The 21,872-nt window shown below is 53.1% G+C and overlaps 6 protein-coding genes across 6 annotated transcripts; 3 read left to right on the plus strand and 3 right to left on the minus strand.

Moving 5' to 3' along the window:
- Positions 1 to 399: 399 nt before the first annotated feature.
- CPAR01_03947 (glycosyl hydrolase family 47) lies at positions 400 to 2,214 on the plus strand (the record flags this gene model as incomplete). Its single annotated transcript, XM_060488231.1, has 1 exon — positions 400 to 2,214. One exon carries the CDS (start codon positions 400 to 402, stop codon positions 2,212 to 2,214), a length of 1,815 nt encoding a protein of 604 aa, XP_060352437.1.
- Positions 2,215 to 6,297: 4,083 nt separating this feature from the next.
- CPAR01_03948 (uncharacterized protein) lies at positions 6,298 to 6,612 on the minus strand (the record flags this gene model as incomplete). The annotated part of the gene is made up of 1 exon (XM_060488232.1): positions 6,298 to 6,612. The coding sequence occupies one exon, from the start codon at positions 6,610 to 6,612 to the stop codon at positions 6,298 to 6,300; it is 315 nt and encodes a 104-aa protein (XP_060352438.1).
- A 3,415-nt stretch (positions 6,613 to 10,027) lies between these two features.
- On the plus strand, positions 10,028 to 13,864 carry CPAR01_03949 (GTPase-activator protein for Ras-like GTPase; the record flags this gene model as incomplete). Its single annotated transcript, XM_060488233.1, has 1 exon — positions 10,028 to 13,864. One exon carries the CDS (start codon positions 10,028 to 10,030, stop codon positions 13,862 to 13,864), a length of 3,837 nt encoding a protein of 1,278 aa, XP_060352439.1.
- Positions 13,865 to 14,712: 848 nt separating this feature from the next.
- CPAR01_03950 (cyclophilin type peptidyl-prolyl cis-trans isomerase/CLD) lies at positions 14,713 to 15,895 on the minus strand (the record flags this gene model as incomplete). Its single annotated transcript, XM_060488234.1, has 2 exons — positions 14,713 to 15,473; positions 15,532 to 15,895. The coding sequence occupies 2 exons, from the start codon at positions 15,893 to 15,895 to the stop codon at positions 14,713 to 14,715; spliced, it is 1,125 nt and encodes a 374-aa protein (XP_060352440.1).
- A 1,016-nt stretch (positions 15,896 to 16,911) lies between these two features.
- Positions 16,912 to 17,557, minus strand: CPAR01_03951 (D-tyrosyl-tRNA(Tyr) deacylase; the record flags this gene model as incomplete). The annotated part of the gene is made up of 4 exons (XM_060488235.1): positions 16,912 to 17,147; positions 17,213 to 17,255; positions 17,310 to 17,488; positions 17,551 to 17,557. 4 exons carry the CDS (start codon positions 17,555 to 17,557, stop codon positions 16,912 to 16,914), a joined length of 465 nt encoding a protein of 154 aa, XP_060352441.1.
- A 1,110-nt stretch (positions 17,558 to 18,667) lies between these two features.
- CPAR01_03952 (Not1 domain-containing protein) lies at positions 18,668 to 20,757 on the plus strand (the record flags this gene model as incomplete). The annotated part of the gene is made up of 4 exons (XM_060488236.1): positions 18,668 to 18,922; positions 18,984 to 20,055; positions 20,129 to 20,639; positions 20,697 to 20,757. 4 exons carry the CDS (start codon positions 18,668 to 18,670, stop codon positions 20,755 to 20,757), a joined length of 1,899 nt encoding a protein of 632 aa, XP_060352442.1.
- Between the last annotated feature and the right edge of the window lie 1,115 nt (positions 20,758 to 21,872).

Below are 21,872 nucleotides of genomic sequence, written 5' to 3' on the forward strand. Positions count from 1 at the left end.
CTTTCCTTGGCGTTTTTACGTACACGTGTTGAGCAGGTGAGCATCAATGCCTTTACCTTCTTTGGCGGTGGGAAAACAAGCCCGATGGCTCCGTAACCCCCTTGGCCAAGGATTGTTCGGTTCCTGACCGTCAGAAGAAGCTTTGGCGCTTCCGCTTCTTCTTCCGACCTTCCACTGCCAAGGTTTCGTTTCTTTTTCATCTAAAGAGGTCACACTTCACCTCGTATCAGAGCGTTGGTTCTTAGTTCCAAGCCGTCCTCCTCCGCTGGACGAACCGACAAACTCTTCCTCGAAACTGCGGTCATTCACCTCGTCTTGGCGGGGAAACGACATGAGTAACCAGTTGCGCCGAGCAATGCTGCCGCTGCCCTCTTTATCCCCGTACCCTGAGCCGCCAACATGATCACCATACGCCGACGACCCGCGAGGGTACCAATCTACCTGGGCATTGCCCTGACACTGTTGTTAGTCTGGCATACCGGCTTTCCCGCCGGCTGGAGCGCTGGAACCCTCAACTACAACGGCATCCGCTACCGCAAGTCAAGCTACGACTGGGCGAGCCTGAAGCCCGAATATCCTCTAGAGAAGCCGCTGCGTACGCCTCCGAAAGGCACTCCCGTCGAACTACCACGAGTCCAGTACGATTTCGACAGCAGCAAAAAGCAAGCGGGAAAGAAGACGAGCAAGAAACTTTCACACGATGAGAAAGGCGACCGTGATCGGGAGAGGCAGACTGAGTCGAGACGGGCCGCTGTGGTCCATGCCTTCCGGCGGAGCTGGGCGAGCTACAAGGAGAATGCGTGGACGTGGGACGAGCTTACTCCCGTATCGGGCCATGGCAAAACCACATTTGGTGGTTGGTCGGCCAGTCTGGTCGACGGCCTTGATACTCTATGGATCATGGGAATGCACGATGAGTTCCGCCGGGCCGTTAGGACTGTCGCGCTGATCGACTGGTCCAACACTACGGAGACGGCTGCCAACATGTTTGAGACGACGATCCGCCACCTGGGCGGCCTCATCAGCGCCTACGACCTGAGTGGCGAGCCGGCCTTGCTGGCTAAGGCCGTTGAGCTGGGTGACATGCTGTACATGGGCTTTGATACTCCGAACCATATGCCGCCTTTCTGGTTCAAGTTCTCCGACGCCAAATACGGCACGCAAAGAGTGGGTGAGCGCGAGTCCTCGGCTGCGGGATGCTCGCTCTCCATGGAATTTACCCGCCTATCCCAGCTGACGGGCGATGCGAAATACTACGATGCCACAGAGCGAGTGAAGGAGTTCCTCGTCAAGACGCAGACGCGCAGCAAGCTGCCCGGCATGTGGCCCATGTATATGAACTACCGCGATGAGAAGGTAGAGGACAGCTCCTTCACGATTGGCGCCCAGGCCGACTCCCTCTACGAGTATCTGCCCAAGATGCATGCCTTGCTAGGCGGTCTCGACAGCGAGTACGGGAAGCTCACAGTGGACTCTTTCGACGTCATCGACAAGCACATTCTTTTCAGGCCTATCCTTCCTAATAAAACAGACATCCTCATCCCAGGCAACGCCTTCGCACACGGCGATAACGTCGACCTGACGCCCGAGATGCAGCACCTGGGCTGCTTCGCTGGCGGCATGTACGGCCTTGCTGGCAAGCTCCTGGGCCGGGACTCGTACGTCACCATTGGCGAAAAGATCTCCCGTGGGTGCGCCTGGGCATACAAAGTCTTCCCCACGGGCATTATGCCCGAGATCATGACATTCCACCCCTGCAACGAGCCGAACCACGGCGCTTGCGAATGGGATCAAAATACGCACGGCAGCAAGAGCGACGTGCCTGGCGGCGTCAAGCAGGTCCGCGACAGCCGTTACATGCTCCGCCCGGAGGCCATCGAGAGCATTTTTTACATGTACCGCATCACGGGCGACGACGAGTGGCGCGAGGTCGCGTGGGACATGTTTCAGAGCATCCGGCGCGCGACAGAGACGCCGCTGGCGTACTCCTCCATTGCCGACGTCAATGTTCAGCCGGGGCAGACGACCAAGACGGACTCGATGGAGAGTTTCTGGTTCGCTGAGACGCTGAAGTATTTTTATCTCATCTTTTCGCCACCCGACGTGATTAGTCTGGACGAGTGGGTGCTCAACACGGAAGCGCACCCGTTCAAGCGGCCCAAGAGGACGGATCACGTCGAGACTGAGGCGGAAATTCGGGAGCAGTCCAAGTAAAATCATACTTGAGACGATCATCACATATAATGACTGGTGGGAGCGCTAGCATCAGGAGCATTTTAGATGGGTTTATTGCATTGGGCGGATACATATATGCACTAGTATAGACAAGAAGAGGGCGCGGCACGTTGCGAGTCTTCGCTTAGAAGCAAGGAAATAGTATAAATCCACCTCATGCTTCTCTTCCTTTGCTTTCAATACTGGCTGTTCGAGCAATGCCTTGACTCCTATGACCACTACCTTTCGTTCATTCATGCCCCGAATCTCCTACCTAGATGACAGAGCTGCTCCACCTCGGCGCGCTTTGAAGAATCCTTGTGATAGCCATCTCTCCCTCGGAAACCCTTCCCAGTCGATGGAATATACATTGTTATCAACGAGAGATGAAGAGCCCGATTCAGGTATGAATCAAACTACACCACACTGCATGTAGTCGGTAAACGTGCTAGCAGCACAAGGTATTTGGAACATGAAAGCTCGTTGTTTTGATAACGTGTCACCTCTCGAGAAGCACCTCGGAGACGAGCTAGCGTCAAGTAACAAGACAGGGTTCATCGAACGGTATTATAGAACCCAAACAATCTGTCACTCAGGGGCTCAGAGAGGCAAAGGTAAAGGGGAGGAAAATATGACCAAAGACCGAAAGCTCGGGCACGTATCGTCATCAAGCAGACAGTTCGTTGAGCCCTGCTTGCCTCATCTCATTTCCTTCTTTCTACATCGTTGATTGGCAAAGCGCTATAAAAGCTGGAGTCTAACGATGATGCACTCTTGACGAACGTCCAGAGACAATTATCGGGAAGCCAGGAGATGCTCCTAGAAAGTCAACCTGGACTTGGGCTCTTTATATAACCTGCTACTCATCCGCCACCTGGTTTCATATTCTGGTGGGAAATATCATGTCCTTCTCGCTATGTAGCTGTGTAGGTTTCTGCGATCACGTATGCAACCTATCCCTCATTTCTTAAAGTAGCCGCGAGCACCATTCACGAGAACTATAACAGCGAAACCGCAATCATCTCATTCCCGGATGCACCACTTCTCACAGTTAGCACAAGCCTAACCTTACTCCTCAGATACTCAGAGAAGCAAGAAGTTGCCGCCAAACGTCTGCCTTCAGACCCGGATTTGCGCAGCGGCTGCGGCGCATTCGCAGATTCCCATATCCGCCAGAACCAGTCTACAAATACAAACCATGCGTCAACCACAAAATTCAGCAACGGGTTTGAAACATGGCTTTGCTCGCCGACGGGATCTGGTTAGTATGCAGTACTCAGCAAATAAGAAAGGAAAAAAACAAACCTACCGGATCTCTGCTTGGCGGCTGAAAAGACCAAAAGTGGTTTACGGTATCTTCAGAGCCCCAACTCGGAGACTCGGGCGAGCCAACGAACAGAGAGGGGACTGAATGAGGTGTCTTTCGACGCAAGAAAAAAGCAAACGGTGACAGCAAGGGCCCGATTCGAATGTGTTCAGTCGTCTCTCCAGTCTTACCAGACACTCTAGATTGCCGTAGATGACCCCACAGTAGCACGGGTTTGCCTGGGGTCCATGTCGTGAAGCCGCTGCGTTGAGCTTTCTTTTCCACTCACCGATGTTGATGACGAAACGATCAAGAGTATTGAATCCGTTTGCGCCCATCGTTCCGGTCAGTGGAGACGAGTTATTTTCCCCTTCCCCTCCCGCACTTTACCACAGCATTTTTTGCCTATTCCGCGATACAAGGCGAGAACAGCAATACCACCGAACTCTAGGAGATGGATACTCTGGAAGCCCCAGGGGATGGGACAGTGGATTCATCGTCTGTGCGATGGCCGCGGGTCCTAGCCGGATATATGCCTCCTATCTTCTCTTTTTGCGAAAGAAAACAAGGCGCTAGTGGTAAAGGTGATCAGCAAACCCCGTTTCTGGATCTCGAGACAGTATGAGACCGATATGATGATCCACTGCCTCCGGGAGGTGGAGTCGAGGCCCGAGTGTTCACCTTACAGGAACGAGTGCCGGGCTGCTATGTACATCCGTAGTCGCGGGGCATGTATCCGTATTATCGTGAGTCTGTATTTAGCGGCGAGTCGTCGCACAACCAGCGGTACCGAGCGGCCACACAGAGCCACCCTCTTCAGCAGCGTAATTTTTGGGGAACGATCTTCATGCACAACGGCAGATGGAATAATCATCCGTCCGAGTTTGTGGAGAGGGAAAAGCGTTGTTCAAGTCGCAGGTTCGGGCGCACGGGAAATTAGTCAGGAGGCTGAATCAGCAAGGTGAGCAATTGCAAATGATTGTAGTGTTTGAGATGTGTCGTGGTACTGTGCCGCTTTGTGTTGCGTTGCAGTTCACTTTATCCATCGGAGGTTTTTGGTTTGAAAATATGCAGTCGATATTGGTCCTTCAGGTCCCGCTCATAGATGATAGATGGGTGGACATTGATTGCGATTGCGTTGCGCACCCACTCATGCGTGTGCCGGTGTTCTCAATGAATCCGCCAATCGTGTAGGCTCCGCCTGGATAAACAGTTTGGGGGGCCATGTGGGGTTCCAGTTCGCTTATGTTTGACTAGCAGAACTGAATCCTTCGCATCGTTGCGCTTGACTTGTTGCTGGTTAGTCTAGGCTTGAAAAAGCGTGGACCGTGGTTCTGGCCACAATATGTGTTGGAGATGATCCGCTGACGAGAGACAAGACTCATTGATCATGGAAAATCGAGACGGTCCGCGGAGGAACACTGTCCACAATGAGAAGTTGAGACCGGTTACCAACGAGGCTACGTGGGTGGGCGTGACGGACCGATGATGACTGCCATGAGTTGAGAAGCGTCTTTATAGCTTTGTTCTGGACCAATGTGTCTTGCGCTACTTCCGCGTCTATAACGTTAGAAACATAAACGGACGCAGGTACCAAACGCCCCGTGCCCCCACCAACAATCTCATCCGAACCGAGTTGTTTAGTCGGTGACTCGGGTTCGCTCGAGACTCTAGAAGGGAGGAACGCGGCCGCCGGCAATATTTTGGGGGCCGGTTGATGGGTGATGGTGCGGAGGGAAAGGATCAGTGCAGAAGGCCGCTGCAAGCCTGCGACCCGTACCTGTGCGTTGCATGGCGTAGGCCAGCAAGCTGGGTTTCTTTCGTCTTAGCCTCGAGTTAGCAAGCTCTCCAGGCGGCGCTTGGAGCGTTTTTGGTACTTGTTGGATCAGCGCCGAAATAGATCTTGGTAATGGTTCCTGGCCCAGTGGCCGTGAGCCGAGAGGAGGATACATTGCTGGGCGATGCTGACGGGTCGAACTGGGATGAGGTAGCATAGCGTCGCGCTGTTGCCGGGTAGGCGACCGACTACCTGGCTACATTTGGCCCTCGAAAGGCTGGGTTGGGGATGGTGTCAGGAGGAATTGCTCCCGCAGATTTGTTCTTAGTATCTCTGTTATGGCACCCAGCTGGTACTTCCAAAAACAAGTCGAAGGGGGATAGTCAGAATGGCCATGTATGAGTTCATTTAAAATTCCACAGCGATCGTGGTCAATGTATTCTCTTAACATCCCAAAACGAGAGAGAGGAAAGGTTGGATGGAAGATGAAGCCAATAGAGCATGTTGGAAGAGGTCGTGTTGTGGGGTGCGGCTGTGGAGGTGAAAGGGATGGATGAACCAGACAGACGGGTCTTTTGGCACGGCATAGACAGGCGGATGGGATGGAATGGAATGGACGAAAGACGGCAGGAACAAAGGGGGTGCCGTTACTGTACCTGCGTGCTGCTCATCATCCGGCTGACAATGGGACGAAGTCGCGGCCCGTGAGATGAGACGCGCATAAGATACCTTACTTTTACTTATTAAGGAGTTCGTGCTCTGTATGCTAGACACGAAACATTTGCAGAAATCCGGGGATTTAGTTCGTCCCATTGATTGCGCTCCACTGTGCAAAAATAACACGTCTATCCGTAAGGTAAAGTAAGGTACCCCGTGAGGTACTCCGTAAAGTACTCACTCGAAGACAAACGCTCTTCCAGAAGATTCAAGTCGAGGTTAATCTATCGGTGGTCGGTTCCTTTCCGTCATGGCAAGGAAGTCAATGCCACTAAAGCGTCAATCAGCAATTGCCTTTTAATTGGCAACTTGGATTGGTTCCAGTCCCCTGGCCACTGAGCTTCGTCGCATTCCCCTGCCTGAAAGCTTGCGTATAGAGGGAACTCGGGATGATCCTTGACCCGTTGTACGCCGCGAAATAGGTCTGTACTCTGCAGTGCCTGCTTATTAGAGTAAGCCAGCTTCGAGACAAGACATGCGAACGTAGTCGAGAGAAAAGCAAGCACAAACAGCCATGGCTTGTTCCTTGGGCGATTGAGCGGCTAGTCCGGGCAAGGTCGAGCAGTAAAGGGCGGCACCTGATGCTGTTCACCGTCATTGTCCGTGCCTCGCGCGTCCCAAGGGATGAGATTGAGCCAATTATGCTTGATGCGCTTGAGCTCGACGCTCGGCGTAGCCTGCTTTCTGAGTTCTTGTAGTGAGGTGATCGTCATGATGCAAGGTCACGCGCCGCAATCGATGGCCACAACGAACAAGGTGAAAAGAGAAGCCGGCATTGAAGTTGAGCAACGAAAGGGGAGCCACAGATGAGGTAGGGAGGTTGCTTGGCCCTTGTTAGGTTCCTGAAGATGCTATTCGGCTAGGAGTCAGATACATGCATGAGGTGGTCGTGCAAGAAGGACTACGTGCGATGAGAGACATGGAGGCTACCTTTACGTACCTGGGTAGGTACCGTAAGTCCATCATTGGGGAGAGGGGGGCCTCGTCTTGGAAGCCTTGCTTTGTGTCGAGTCTATCGCGCTCGCCCGCCGTTTTTCAGTCTTTCATCGACCTCTCGGAGGGTCCATTGGCAAATTAACACATAATTTTCGATGCATTTCGAGGCGAGGTAAGTAAGCCGGTCGTCGAATAGGTTGGTTACCTTAAAGTAACTGTCCCTTAATATACGCATCTAAGACCATCCAGATGTATCAAAGTACTTTCCGTCGAGCTTTACTACTTAGGGCGAGGTGCGGTGCATGCTAAGACATGACCCAAAACAATGGAAGACGTACAGGTGGACATGCGGTACCTGCCAGTTGAGGTAGGTTTGCAAGCATGGAAGCAACCTAACGAGCAAAGCACCAAGCACGCGGCAAGAAGCAATAAGCAAGCAGGTGCAACTTGGGCAATGGCAATGGCAACGGTAGGAGCAACAGCAATACCTAGGTAAGGCAGGTAGGTACCTCAGCAACGAGCAGCACCTGCCTTCCTGACCTACCTCACCTCGAACCACTTCACCTCGAGGAAGGGGCCTTCCTTTACTTTTGCTTACCTAGGTACCTTACCTTACCTTCCTTCTCAACGTGCCAATGTACTTTGCCATAGATGCGTAGGTAGACAAATACCTAGGGATACCTCAGGTGCTGACAGTACCTAGGTAGGTAGCAAGAATCTCTCATCTTCATCCTCCTCCCTCTTGGGACTCGAGACTCTCTCTCTCTCTCTGTCTCTTTCTCTCTCCCTCTCTCTCTCCTCTTCGTTCTCACTGCTTCAGGAACCAGAACTTCTCTCACTCTCCTTCCGTCGCCAATCCAACCACGAATTGGTCACAAACTCCGTTCATCTTGACGAATCACGCGACTTTCTACCAATAGCCCGCCCCGTCCCGTTTCAACTGCCGGCGCCTTATCATTGTCGTCGGCGGATTGTTCGGCCAACAAATCCCCCATCTGCAGTCTGCAGTCGATATCTTGCCTCTCCTCTCCGCTCGCCGCCTCCTCTCCAGTCCCCACGCTCTCCTCTCGCCCGGGGTGCACAGCTGCAACTGCAAGAAAGAACCCATGGGGCCTTGTCTCACCGACTGCCACCACCATTACCACCACCAACTCTTGGCTGGCTCGATATAGTCTCGTTCCATCTGCATGCCCTGCAGCACCGCCGTTGATTTCCTATTGGCAGCGGCACCTGGTCCAGCAGCATTATCTTCCTGTATCCTGCCAGGGCCTCGTCCTTCTCGGATTTGACGGGCGCCCCAAAAAGACAACGCAAACGTATCTGCCCATTTCCCGTCTGTAAGTCACTTCTCTTTTGCTTTATTGCTTCTTTCTATCGTCTCCTTCGCGCTTCGCTGTCCGCCTCGCTCATGTCACGTCTTCCCGTTCACCCCCTTGCCTAGCCGAATTCCTCCTTCTGTTACAGTTGTGTTGTTGCAAATATCACCTCGTCTTCCCATCTTATACCCTCCACGCAAACCACGGCAGCAAATGCAACAGACCGACGATCCCTGGCCTCCATTGCATCCCGAATACTACTTCACTTCCTCCGCCACCTTGGCCTCATTCTCCCTCGACAACTTGCAGCATCGGATCCATCTACGGGCAGCAGGCAAACAACTTCGCCTTCCTATCAGTGCGGCCTGCCCAGCAATTAGACCCCTTCCCTCCAATACATACATCACCCTCATCAGCCCTTTTTCTTTCTCGCCTTGCCTTCCCCCCAGCCATCCAACTCTCCTTCAGACAACCCTTATCCATGCCATCTCCTCGCTTGCTTTTCCCAGCACATGGTCGAATCCTCCCTCCGCTGACATTGGGTATCTCGCTTGCCAACTAGCCCCGTCCCCAGTCTTCGCCATCTTCCCTGCCCTGATCCTCCGTGGTTCCACAGGCTTTGCCCGATTGCCTGTTCTACCCTGGAGCTTGAAGCAGCCTTAATATGCAAGCCGTAGCAGCATGCTGGCCGACCAAGTCCATGGACAAGCAGCAACATCCTTGGTGATCGATTCCACCTCGCCGAATACATAATCAGCAATAATATTTAGCTCCCCGGCTCCATCTCCGTTCTGGGTCCCCAAGAATTTGCAACGAAGCGACGAAAGAAAAAAAAAAAAGAAGTGGAAAGAGCAAGAGAGGGAAAAAAGCAATTAATACCGTTCGAACCCACTCAAAGCGCCATCGCTACATTTACCAACACCGCGTTCCCCCTTCGCCCCGTTGCCGAATTTCCTCGCTTCTTGTCTGCACGCGCCGTTCTCGTCTCGCTCAGACATCCCCAACTTCCATCCCCCGCGTTGGAGGTCTCCTCTTTACCGCCTCCGTCGCCGCCTCCCGACACCCGTTGCTGCCGCTTCCATTGGGACGAAACTCCCTTTTCGTCCGTCACCTGTGCGACATTTGACAGCACCAGCAAACGCCGTACGAAGCCGAACTGTCCCCGTCCTCGCCCTCGAGCTCTAACGGCCGCTCATCGTTGCAACCCTGCACCATCCCACCTTGGACCTGTGGATCTACCACCAAAATCCCCCGCTCTCAACCTCTCATCCCGCCGCTGATCCATTTCTACGTCTCTTCCCGTTCGCTCGTCGCTCTGCCTTGCCCAGGGCTGGCGTAACAGTTGGCCACCACAGTTCCGTGTCGCATTGTGAAGCCCGCCGAAATTCCTGTTGGAGCGACTTCGCTGCGCACCAACTTTTCTCGCTGCAGGAGCTGAAAGTCGTCCGCCTCCCAACGACATCAAGCGTCACCACCGCTCAACGGGCTTCGCACTCGACTCCCACCTGTAAGACCCGATTTGCGACTTGCAGGAATACCGCTCAGCAACTAGTATGCTTGTTGTTGCGTGGTGGCACACACATTATCCTCGGAAGCAGAATCTGATCGGCCATCACTCAATTTCGGAAGAGGCAGAAAGGCGTGCTGGCTAGGTTACGGAAAGCAAGACGTGGTGGGACGCTCAGGTGCAGCTCTGGAAGAGACGACGAATTCCGGGGACGCACATAGAATCACCAAACCTCAGATGCGGGCGGACCCCAAATGAGGACAAACCATGGAATGAGCATGGCACCACCGGGAATGGATGGACGAACCTACCACAACGGGGTTCACAACGTTACGCCGCGCCTCAATTGGCAGCAATCCCAGAACCAGAACTTGTCCGCAGACTCGTCGTCTCGCGGCATGGAACGCGTCTCAAACTCCAATCTACGCACATCATTCCGCTCTAACCACCCGTCGAACCCCACGATCCGCGCCGTGACACCCGAGTATCATCATCCGGACCTCTCGCCGACGCCGTCCGCGAACGCCGCATTCGATCCGACCGTCCCTCCTCAGATACCCCGCGGTATCACGTCGAACTCCCCTCAAACCTCCCCGAGATCTATCCCGGGAGACTTCTCGAGACGACAGGGAATGGTGTTTAATGACACATATGGTGGAAGCTCCTACGAGAATAATTCAACTAGTCCGCCTCTGAGGCAACAAAGCAGCTTTCGGCCTAGGACACATACCATGGACGGCGCACTACGCCAGCAGTTCATGAATGCTGCCTCCCGAGAGGGCCGCCAGCGTGTGGGGTCGTTTTCTTCGTCTGGATCTCAGCCCTTGTACGACGATGCTCGCTCCCCACCGCCTCCCATCGAGTCCTTGGGATTCCCCTCGGTCATCCCGGCCCGACACTCGGAGATTCCCTTAGGTGTCGCAAACAGCCTGAAAGAGAAAAAGCTGTCGACGAAACGTCTGATCAAGCGCCAGTCTTCCCGGCCAACTTCTCCGCCAACAAGCTCAACGCCTTCTGTTGATTCGCTACCCATTCCCGTTCCGACGGAAAATGCGAACAACATTCTGCTCATGATGAAAAATCTATGTGGGCGCATGAGAGGTGAAATCGAATTTCAGACCGACCCCCGGGGTCCATGGCAGCTTGGTATTGCATACGTTGACGAAGAAAAGGGAAGCTTGATGTTCGACTCAGGACATGATGGGCCATTTCATATCCCCCTCATTTCTGACCTCCGTGGATGTCGAGTTGCGCCAGTCGTATTACCTGATGGGAAAAGATGTTTGGACGTTTCGTGTCCCATCCAGCCCCCGTTGGATCTTCTAATTCATCCGCTTCTAGCAGAAGAAACAGACCTCTGGCTTGCAGCTTTGCTCTGCTGGCAACAACTTCGACCTCCGAAAGTGAAACTTTCGAACGGCAATCGAAGTCCTGCGCCTACCGCCCTGCGTCCAGCAGTAAGAAGGCGTGGCTCTGAGAATGGAACCGCGAAGACTACAACTGCATTCATCAAGGTCGGCCAAGTGAGACTTTGGGACAAGGGCTTGGCAAATTCGCCGAGGGCCATCGTGAAAAGGCCCTCTACGAGGGATCTGAGATCGCCGACTACTTCTTGGCGGGTTGTTTCCCTCCTCCTTCAAGAAAACGGAGAGGTTCGACTCACCACAAGAGATGGCGAGGCTGTCATCGCTGTGGTCGAACTATCCCAACTATCTCGATGCGCTATTCAACAGCTGAACCGGTCAGTTTTGGACGAAGAGTACTGCATCGGCATTTTCCCACACTACTCTCCGATATCTACACAGCTGTCCATATTCCGTCCTGTGTACATTGCTCTGGACAACCGCTTGTTATTCGAAGTCTGGTTTGTTCTTCTTCGAGCATTCGCGCTGCCGGACATTTTCCGACTGGATTCGCCTTCAGCCGAAGGAGCGATGGAGGTTACGGATTTGGAGTCAGATCTTTCCGGCGAGATATTCAGGATTGAGAAGACGATCAGTCTGCGGGTGACGGAGGCAAAACTGAGACCGAAGACTTGTTCTCCCGACGTTAGCTTCATCGACCGACAGCCCAAGGACGCAGACCCTTTGATGGGCAACTACCTGACAGAAGTCATACTGGATGGCGAGGTCCGCGCTCGATCAACGATCAAGACTGGAACCAAGAATCCATTTTGGCGGGAAGATTACCAATTTTCGGACCTTCCGCCGACTATGCCATTCCTTTCCATTATTCTGAAAAGAGTGGACGGGAACCTGGAAAGTTTCAGCCATCAACTGCAGGCATCACTTGGGCTGCCCAAGACGGGAAATTTGACTGAGATTCTTTGCGGCTCCGTTGACATCCCCTTGGACCATGTCGAACCCGGCAAAGACTTCGAGCGGTGGCTTGAGATCTATGACGAACGACAGCAGGTCATGGGCACAATGCTTGTGAAGCTCCATCATGAGGAGCTCGTTGTTCTTCATTCTAAGGAATACCAGGCGCTGTCAACTTTGCTTCATAGCTTTCCGTCCGGTCTGACCGCTCAGATTGCTGATGCGCTTCCCGGTAATTTACGGCGGCTTTCCGAAATCTTTCTCAACATTTTTCAAGTGTCTGGTCATGCGAATGAATGGCTGCAAACACTAGTCGAAGACGAGATCGACGGTATTGGCGGCAGCCAAAACCAGATGAAGAAGTACCGATTCAGCAGCCGCTTGAAATCGAATGAGTCCATGGAGTCATCCAGTGACAGAGAGCAGATTCTTCGTGACATGGGTAAATCTCTTGCAGGAGAGGCCAACTTGTTGTTCAGAGGCAATACGCTGCTGACGCAAGCGCTTGAGTTCCATATGAGAAGATCAGGAAAGGAGTATCTCGAGCAGATGTTGCAAGCCAAGATTTTTGAGATCAACGAGTCCAACCCCAACTGCGAAGTCGACCCGAGCAAGCTCAAACCTGGTGAAAACATTCAGGAGCACTGGACAAGACTGATTCAGCTGACAACGGAGGTGTGGCAATGTATTTGCAAGGAGCCCACGAAATGCCCACCGGAACTTCGCTCAATCCTCAAATATGTACGAGCCGTGGCTGAAGATCGCTACGGCGACTGGCTACGAACCGTCACTTACACGAGCGTGTCGGGCTTCTTGTTCCTCCGTTTCATTTGCCCGGCGATTTTGAGCCCCAAGCTCTTTGGTCTGTTGAGGGATCACCCTAGACCCAGAGCACAGCGAACGCTCACACTGGTTGCCAAGGCACTTCAGGCCCTTGGAAACCTGTCTACGTTTGGTAAGAAGGAAGAATGGATGGAGCCAATGAACAAATTTCTGGGCTCCAACCGTCAGTCGGTCAAGGACTACATTGACACGATCTGCGCCATCCCCGTCGAACGCAACAAGGTCGCCCTGGGTCCATCCTATTCGACACCTATCGCGATTCTTGGACGACTATCACCAACGGCACGAGAAGGGTTCCCTGCACTGCCTCACTTGATTGATCACGCTCGCAATTTCGCAGCGCTAGTTAAGATGTGGACTGAGGCCAATCCTATCGGAAATGGGGAGGTAGTCAAACCTGTAGGCGGCGAAGACGACATTCTCATCTTCAATGAAATGTGTCTGGTGTTACAGGAGCGCGCCGACCTATGCTACTCGAAGTTGGATGGCTCGTCTCACGAGACTGCATCCCTTCCTGCCTCCGACTTCGCCGACGCTATGGATCATAACTCTGCCATCTTGGATTCCATGAGCCTTTCCACGCATCACAACAATCACTCAGCACCGACCTCAGCGAACACGTCTACAGTTTGGCTTGACCAAGACAATTACCAACCACCTGGTTCGGCTGGCAGCGACGTGTTGATCGATGTTCCTACGCGAAGAAGTCGTGAGCACCGTCGTGGCCGAGATTTCAGCTCCCTGCGGCAAGCGGCTGGACATTCAGAGCACGCGTCTTCGCATTTGGCTACGCTCAAGCGGAATGGCAGGGCTACCCGTCATATTCTGTCTGGCATCATGAAGCCGTTCGGGCGGAGCGATTCACCTGAGTCGTCTCCATCAACAACACGCGGCAAGAATCTCGACCGATCATGGAACACTGGCTATTGATGTTCCTTATTTACCACTCATTTCCCTTTGTTCATCACTATTTCGATACACACGCACACGAACCAAAACCAAAAAAACTTCAATGGTCGAATGACGAGCCAAAGTCTCTGCATTCTTAACGAGGAGGATGTCTGGATACGCCCAGCTTGGAGCGTCAAGAGAGTGCGGAAGGGCAGCGCCTCTTCTGCATTACTATCACCTGCGCCGGAATCGAGGGCAGTCTTGGGTGGGCAAGGATCGACTGAACTTACCTCTGGCGTTTCTCCATTTGCACAATGTTCATCAATGGAGCCTGCTTGGGAAGGTTCCTTTCTACTTGTTGATGCATTCGGTTGGAGGGAGGGTCGGCCCTATTTGTTTTTCACTTTCTTCTTACACCCAAACCCATCCCGTGTTCGTCTCTTCTTCCTCGCCAACTTTTCTTGAGCTGGTTGGAGGGTAGGTAGCCGTCGCAACATGGGCCACGAATGAATATACCCAGACATATCATGACTAGCATTTACGTGTCTTGCCTCAGCCTCACGCCACGAGACTCTTCACAGCATATTTCATTTCCCTTTAGAACAAAACGAAACGAGCAATGTATATAATATAATGATATTGAACTTTCAGTCGAGGTATCTACCCATGAATTTTCTTTGTGTTTTCCAGTGCCTGCTTCTCTTTACGCCCCGAATTGTTCCAATTAATTAAGAGAATTCCCTTGTTTTTAGTCGCCCAGATCATAGAATCGTCATCCACCAGTCTTCGCTCTGCCTCATACCATCACAGTCGCACTGCTTCTATGCCGTGTTTCCCCGTCCAGTCCCCGGTACGGTACGTGCTGCGCCCTCGCTGAGTGGCTCCATCTATTGGAAGAACTTCTTGTAAGCCGCCTTCTCCTTGGCCGCACGGGCGGCCGCCTTCTGCTTGACGGCATTAAGCTCGTGGAGAATGACCTTATCATCCGGCACGAGCTTGTGCGCCTCTTCAAGATCCTTAATGGCGTTCTCCTCGTCCTTAAGGCGGACGTTGGCGAAGCCGCGGCGGTAGAGGGCCTTGGCGCGGTCAGCGTCCTTGGTTCCGGAAACATCAAGAGCGTACGTAGCCGTCTTCGCGGCATCATCCCAGGCCTCGAGCTTGATGTTGAGCAGGGTCGAGTTGTTGTTGAGGGTAAAGCGGAGAGCTTGGAGTTCCGCCTTGGTAGTAGCGGGCTCCTTCTCCAAGTCGGGCTCCTCGTTGATGTAGCGCAGGCCCTTTTGGTACTTCTCGAGACCGAGGTTGAAGTCGCCAGCCTTGAAGGCCTTGTTGCCGTAATCCTTGCAGGCGGCAGCAATCTTGATGACTTCCTGAGCATCAGGCGGGGTTGCACAGTCCTCGGGGAAGTCCTCGTAGGTGTCGCCCATGGCGTCCGGGGCCTTCACATCGGCTGCGAGAGCGGCGTCTCCGGTCAATTCGCCGCAGTCTGCAATGACGGCGTCCTTGAGGGGCTTGTCGCCTGATTCGGTCTGGAGGTTCTCGATCTGGCGAACGACGGACTTGCCGTTGAGGACCTCGCCAAAGACGACGTGCTTGTTGTCGAGGTGAGGCGTCGGGACGGTGGTGAGGAAGAATTGAGAGCCGTTGGTGTCTGTACATAGCATTGTCAGAAAGAAGCCTCCCTCATCAAGGCATAGAAGAGTACTTACTAGGCCCAGCATTGGCCATGGACAGGAGGAAGGGACGGTCGTGCTTCTTAGGGAAAGCCTCATCCTCGAACTTTGCGCCGTAAATAGACTCGCCGCCAGTACCATTGCCCTCCGTGAAGTCACCTCCCTGAATCATGAATTGCTTGATGACGCGGTGGAAGATAGAGCCCTTGTAGTGCAAAGGCTTGCCGGATTTGCCCAGACCCTTTTCGCCGGTGCAGAGGCAGCGGAAGTTCTCGGCCGTCTTGGGGACGAGGTCGTTGTAGAGCTCCATGGTAATACGGCCAGCGGACTTGCCGCCGACTGTAATATCAAAGAACACGCGCGAGCGCGCGGCCTTGTTTTCGGTTCCCTCAGCGGACATTGTGACTACGTTCTGAAGTGCAAGTTGAACTCGTTGAGGTTGATCAGGCTAGGATTCTGTACTCGATCCAGTAGTGCGGGGTAGATGTGGTTGCCGCAAACGAAATTCGCGGAGTGAAAGGTTATCGATGATTGGGCCGAAGCTGGTGGGAATTGTCGTTGATTCACGTTGAACGTGAGAAGTGTTGTTCATACAATTGAGTCGAGGAAGTAAGGTACCTGAGGCAAGGTATAGCTTAATCCTCGGAACGATGGTGGTGGAGGGGGACGATAAATGCTTCAGCCCAGAGCTAACCTGGAAGGTGGGGGAAGGTACGATGGAACTTTCTGGTAGCTCGGACGCCTGTGCGCGGGGCAGTCGCACCACCGGCTGCTCACTACCTGCATGCTTCACCGGGAAGGAGCAACAGCTTTAGAATGGGCCAATCAGAGGGTGCTATTCTTACCAATGTCTCTTTCCTGCCCTGTCCTCGGCTTTTCCATGAGGTGCCTGCCTTCGCTGCTGTGTACCTTAGGTGATGCATCTCTACATAGGTAAGGTAGGCAGGTATGTTATCTAGGTACCTAGGCTGAAGAGACAAGGTGAGGCAAACGGGAAAATAAGGCAGAAAGAAATTATGCAGCTGAAGTAGGCAGCGTTGATGTAATTGAGTTGCAATGTCTCTGCCTGCGTTCTGAGGTATTCTGAAAAATGACAAGCCCATCGCAATTGCATCTATGTGCAGAGTTCCACGCCTAAGGCAAGGAAGTATGATGCATATAAATCTATCTTTAACCGCAGCGGACCGCCTGCCAGTCCATTACTGTTTGTCATCGCTTCTTGACGCTTCGAAAGAACAGGATCCAAGCTGCAGTTCTGGCGTACCTAGGTTCCGCTCGAGTAAATCCCCGGCTTGTCTCAGGCGACGCTGGACTAGTACCTTGGGCCATGGCAAATGGCATCCGGAAGACTTCGAGAGCGATCAGGACTTAGGTGCCGACTCTGTATTGAGCTCAAATGTGACCTTTGGACTTGAATTAGGACAGAATCACCAGTTGTCGTTGGGTTCGAAGGGCACAGACCGGTCCGTCATTGACGGAAGCCACAGCCATCATGGCCTGGAAGCGTCCATCCTTGACCTTATCGGCGGCGTAGCTATCCTGCAATTTTTGCAAGAAATGGTGATAGAGCCTCTTGGCATCCTCGGCTCCTGCGCTGAGGCGGAAATCCGGCTTGTTCTTGACAATCTTGGCGAAAAGCGTGAATTGAGACACTGTAAGGGTTAGGAATTGTCATGAAAAGGCCCGTCACAGGAGCCCAGAATGGCAGCCTACATACCGCAGAGAATTTCTCCGTCAATGTCCGGGACTGATTTCTTCCACTGAGACAAGATTAGATGGAGGTTTTGTAGTGGTCAGGATCTGGCCAAACGCACCCTTGCGCCGGCATCGTCGTCCCACATCCTAAGCTTCAACACCTTGTTTGCTAGATTCTCGGCATCTTTCTCTGTGTCTTCGGGAGCCACAGCAGCAAGAACAAGAAGTCCCTTTCCAATAGAAGAAATCACTTCGTTGTCCACCGTCACTGACCCAGACAGCACCCGCTGTACGATAGCTAGGAGGGATCATTATCTCACATCACCAGGCACAAGCTCAGTTGAAGAAAAGCAGTCTCACCTTTCATTTTGTACTGCACAGCACCACTGCCTATGTTGGAGACGACGCAGTGGAATTACCTGAGACTTAGAGACCTCACTAAGAGTAGCAAAAGCTGGCTTCGGTGACAAGTTCTTCAAACACGATTGATAGGCCGGAACGTGGATCCCTCCGACACTGTTACCCGGATGAGAATGAAGTCAAAACACAAATGGAGCAGCTGGAGACCGCTGAGTAGTCCGTATCGCCCGGGAAAATGCAAGCTACAAGCCGCGCACGTCGGGAACAAACAGGCAAACGGGCGGCAAACCACACGGAGAAGAAGCAAACAGCAAATCGGTACTTGGCCTGGCAAGTCACAAGCGCTGCTGTCTGGCAGCCCTTCAATATTGCTGAAAATTCCTGCCATCGAATGAGGGCAAAACCAATAGCATTAGCACATTGCCTTGCCTGATTTGAATTACCGGTAATAAGGTATCTCCCTGAACACGGCAGGAAACAGCTGGCAAGGCTGGGCTTGACAGTGGCCCGTGTCATATTTAGTGACGAAGTCGAAGTAGCCTGAACTTCAGTCTGATAGATAGAAAGAATCCGGGGCTGGTCTTGCATGCTATTACACTACCGCAATGGACCATTTTATTGTAAAAAAATGATCATTTGTAAGAGTTATATTAATAATGGTGTGCTTATGAGATTATTTGTATCCTCAGGACCCCTTTGTAGCTTTTCAAGTACCCATTTGCAACATTCCTATGTTTCACTCTCTATCGGTCTTCAGGTACTGGCGACCTCCACCCTCCACCTCCCACATAGCATCTTCCATCCAGCTCTTTCTTCTGCATGCGCGCATCCTTAACCCATCAAACGCCTCACTTCCCGGCAAGCAAACCTGTATTGCGCAACCAACAAACGCCGGTCAACACGGCGTAGCAGTCGTCACGCGAGGGACAAACCCCCCATTCATCCACCCATAACGCGCCCATCACCCCTTCGACGGCCGTCTGCGACACGAGCACAGCTCACTGAAAACCAGCGTCAATCACGACACACCTGACACAACCGACAAACCCAACCCGTCGGTATCGAGACACGTAATTAGGCTTAGCATTTTCATCTCTGCCACACACAACCCTACAAGATGGCGGCACGCAAACTCCAACAAGAAGTAGACAAGTGCTTCAAAAAGGTGGCGGAAGGCGTCGCCGAATTCGAGGCCATTTACGAAAAGATTGAGCAATCCAACAACATCTCCCAAAAAGAGAAGCTCGAGGACAACCTCAAGCGCGAAATCAAGAAGCTCCAGAGACTCCGCGATCAGATCAAGACATGGGCAGCAAGCAACGACATCAAGGACAAGTCTCCTTTGCTGGAGCATCGAAGGTTGATCGAGACGGTTGGTCTACCAACTCCCCGGTCGTAGCTCTTCCCCGCGGTCCCGCTAATCCCCTCTGCAGCAAATGGAAAAGTTCAAGGCCGTAGAGAAGGCTATGAAGACCAAGGCATACTCCAAGGAAGGGTTAGCCTCTTCAGCCAAGCTCGATCCCCAAGAACAAGCAAAAGCCGAGGCAAGCGACTTCCTAAATAGCATGGTCGACGAGCTCGAGCAACAAATCGAAACCCTAGAAGCCGAGGCCGAATCGATACAAGCGACGATGAAGAAGGGCAAGAGCCAAACTGCCAAGGCGGAACGAATGGCCGAGATCGAGCGCATCATCGAACGTCATAAGTGGCATCAGGGCAAATTAGAGCTTATTCGGAGATCTCTAGAGAACGGCGGAGTCGACACGGATCAGGTTACTGAACTTGAAGAGACGATTCGATATTACGTCTCGGATGGCATGAACGATGACTTTGTCGAGGACGAGGAGATGTACGAGGAGCTCGCTCTGGACGAGGACGAGGGCGCATTTGGCCTAGCTCAAGATGGCGACAAGGGCTCATCGCAAGACGCTCAGTCAATAGCGGAGGAACCGACACCCGAACCAGAAATCATCAAGGCTCCCCCAAAGCCAAAGGCAGTAGCAGAAGCATCTGCTTCAGGACGCAGGTCGAGCTCACAGAACAAGTCCCCACTGCCTGCGTTAGCTACCTTGCATATGCCGACAATCATTGGCAATGGCGCAGCAACCGGTCCTACGATGAAGCCAGCGGTAGCCCCCGCAAGACCTGCTGAAGGCCTCAAATACGCGTCTGCGGCGGCGGCAGCGGCAGCGTCAGACAAGATCGGCATCTCTCCCTTGCCCCCTCCGCCAGGCGCAGCACCCGTCCCTGCCAGTACGCCGGGCTCGCAATCGAAAACCAGCGCTACAAGCTCACCCGCAACGACATCAGCGCACCCTGTTGCAGCAAAGGAGCCCGAACCCAAGCAGCCACCACCACCATCAACAACCCCAAGCGAACCACCGATCGCAAATGCGAGCGCCAGCGCAAACGCAAGCGCAAGCACAAGCACAAACACAAACACAAAGGCCGTCTCGGCCCCTACCAAGGCAGAGAAGCGTGCGAAAAAGGAGCAGGCTGCGGCAAGTGCTTCGGGAGCAGCCAAAGGCAAGTCCGCCCAACACCGTGACCATTTTCATAGTTTACTAATGTTCTTTAGCATCTCAAACAAACGGTGCCACAAATGGGATCCAGGCTACAGCAGAGGGAGAGGAAGAGTCCATATATCACCTTCCGTCATCTTTGCAAGACCTCGTCGAGTCTTTTGAAGCTTCCCGCAAGCGTCCAGCGCCTCTCAACTCGCCATCCACGCAACGCATGCTCCAGACCAGCCAGGCTACGTGTCCCGACATCATGGATGCAGATGTGCCCAGAACGTACCGTCCCGACTTGCGATTGACATCAACCGGCGTTGGCTTTCCTCAAGAGCCACTCCCTTTGTTTGATGACCCGCGGCTATATTCACGGATCGACCCTGACACGCTCTTCTACGTGTTCTACTACAAGCAAGGCACGCCCCAGCAATACCTTGCGGCCAAGGCGTTGAAGGACCAGAGCTGGCGGTTCCACAAGCAATATCAAACCTGGTTCCAGCGCCACGAAGAGCCAAAGAACATCACCGAGGAATTCGAGCAGGGCACATACCGCTTCTTCGACTACGAAAGCACATGGTGAGTTATTTTCTTGAAGACGTTAGACTGAGGTAATTAAGCTAACTCAAAGGGCAGGATGAACCGAAGAAAGGCGGACTTTAAGTTCGCGTACAAATTCCTCGAGGACGATGTATGAATAGGCAGCAAGGTTTACGGGGTTTCATGCCAGGCGTAGCCTCGAATTGGGATGGGGGCCTCAAACCATTGGTATCGGGAGGAACGGCGTTGCCTCTTTTTGCGGAAACATACAGCCAAGGTCTATCTGGCTCACCTTTGTTGAAGTACACTGACTATTGACTGGCTATGAAAGGGGGAGGCTACAGGCCGCTCCAATTCGGCTTTTGCACATGAAGACAAGACAACCTATTCGCAATGCGCGTGACCTTTGATTGAGCACTTTCGGCACCGCCAAGGCCGTTTGCCCTGCCATGATATCAGGGACCCTGTCCTCGGCGGTCAGCATAAAGGCAAAATAAGATCCCGGTCGGTGCAGTGTGTTCTGGCCCTATCGGAGATGGCCTGTTCCAGTACTCCATACAACCACCTCACTGGACGCTCTAAGAGCTGGGGGGAGTCGATGACGGCTTGCACCCAGGCGCCCGGATCCAGGCTCGGCCGAAATAAGTTGAGAAGAGGACCTCCAGGCTCCTTGGAAGCTCCGGCCACCCCGACAGTTGCCCCGTGTGGATCCGTTTCTGCGTGAAACAAAACATAGCCGCCAGCGGGTGGGTTGACGAATACCTTATCCCCCACGATTCTCCAAGTCTTAGACGTACGTAGCCACACAGGACGAATTGGGTTATGGATGTGCCGGTGGGCGTTCCGAATGGTCAGAACCAATGCCAGGGCTGAGGCGACAACGACGAAGCATGGAACTGTGGAGGGTTGCAATCAAGCTTTCCAGCCAGCGCAAACCATTGGCATTCTGCAATAAATCACTCCGCCACTTGTGTTATCACAAGCCGGGCGAACATGGCCAGGAGGTATGAGGCACGTCGATATGAAGCGAAATGACTGGACGGGCCAAGGCCAGTAAGGGTAGCCAGTACTGTTGAAGCGGCATATACGTGCAGGGAAGCAAGAGCAAAGTAAGGAAGTCGACGGCGGCAAAGCGGCAGTCTCTCATCTGCGTGCTTACCTACCTGTTGGGTAAGGTGGTGATGATTCGCCAGGTGCAAAGGAGCATGTTGACATGGTACTGCAAATCTAGAGCGTCACAACGTGACGAGACTCCTACCGGTACCTAAGGTC

Source organism: Colletotrichum paranaense (assembly GCF_030867605.1).
Source record: "Colletotrichum paranaense strain IMI 384185 chromosome Unknown Scaffold_3.1, whole genome shotgun sequence".
In the NCBI taxonomy this organism is placed as follows: Eukaryota; Fungi; Ascomycota; class Sordariomycetes; order Glomerellales; family Glomerellaceae; genus Colletotrichum; species Colletotrichum paranaense.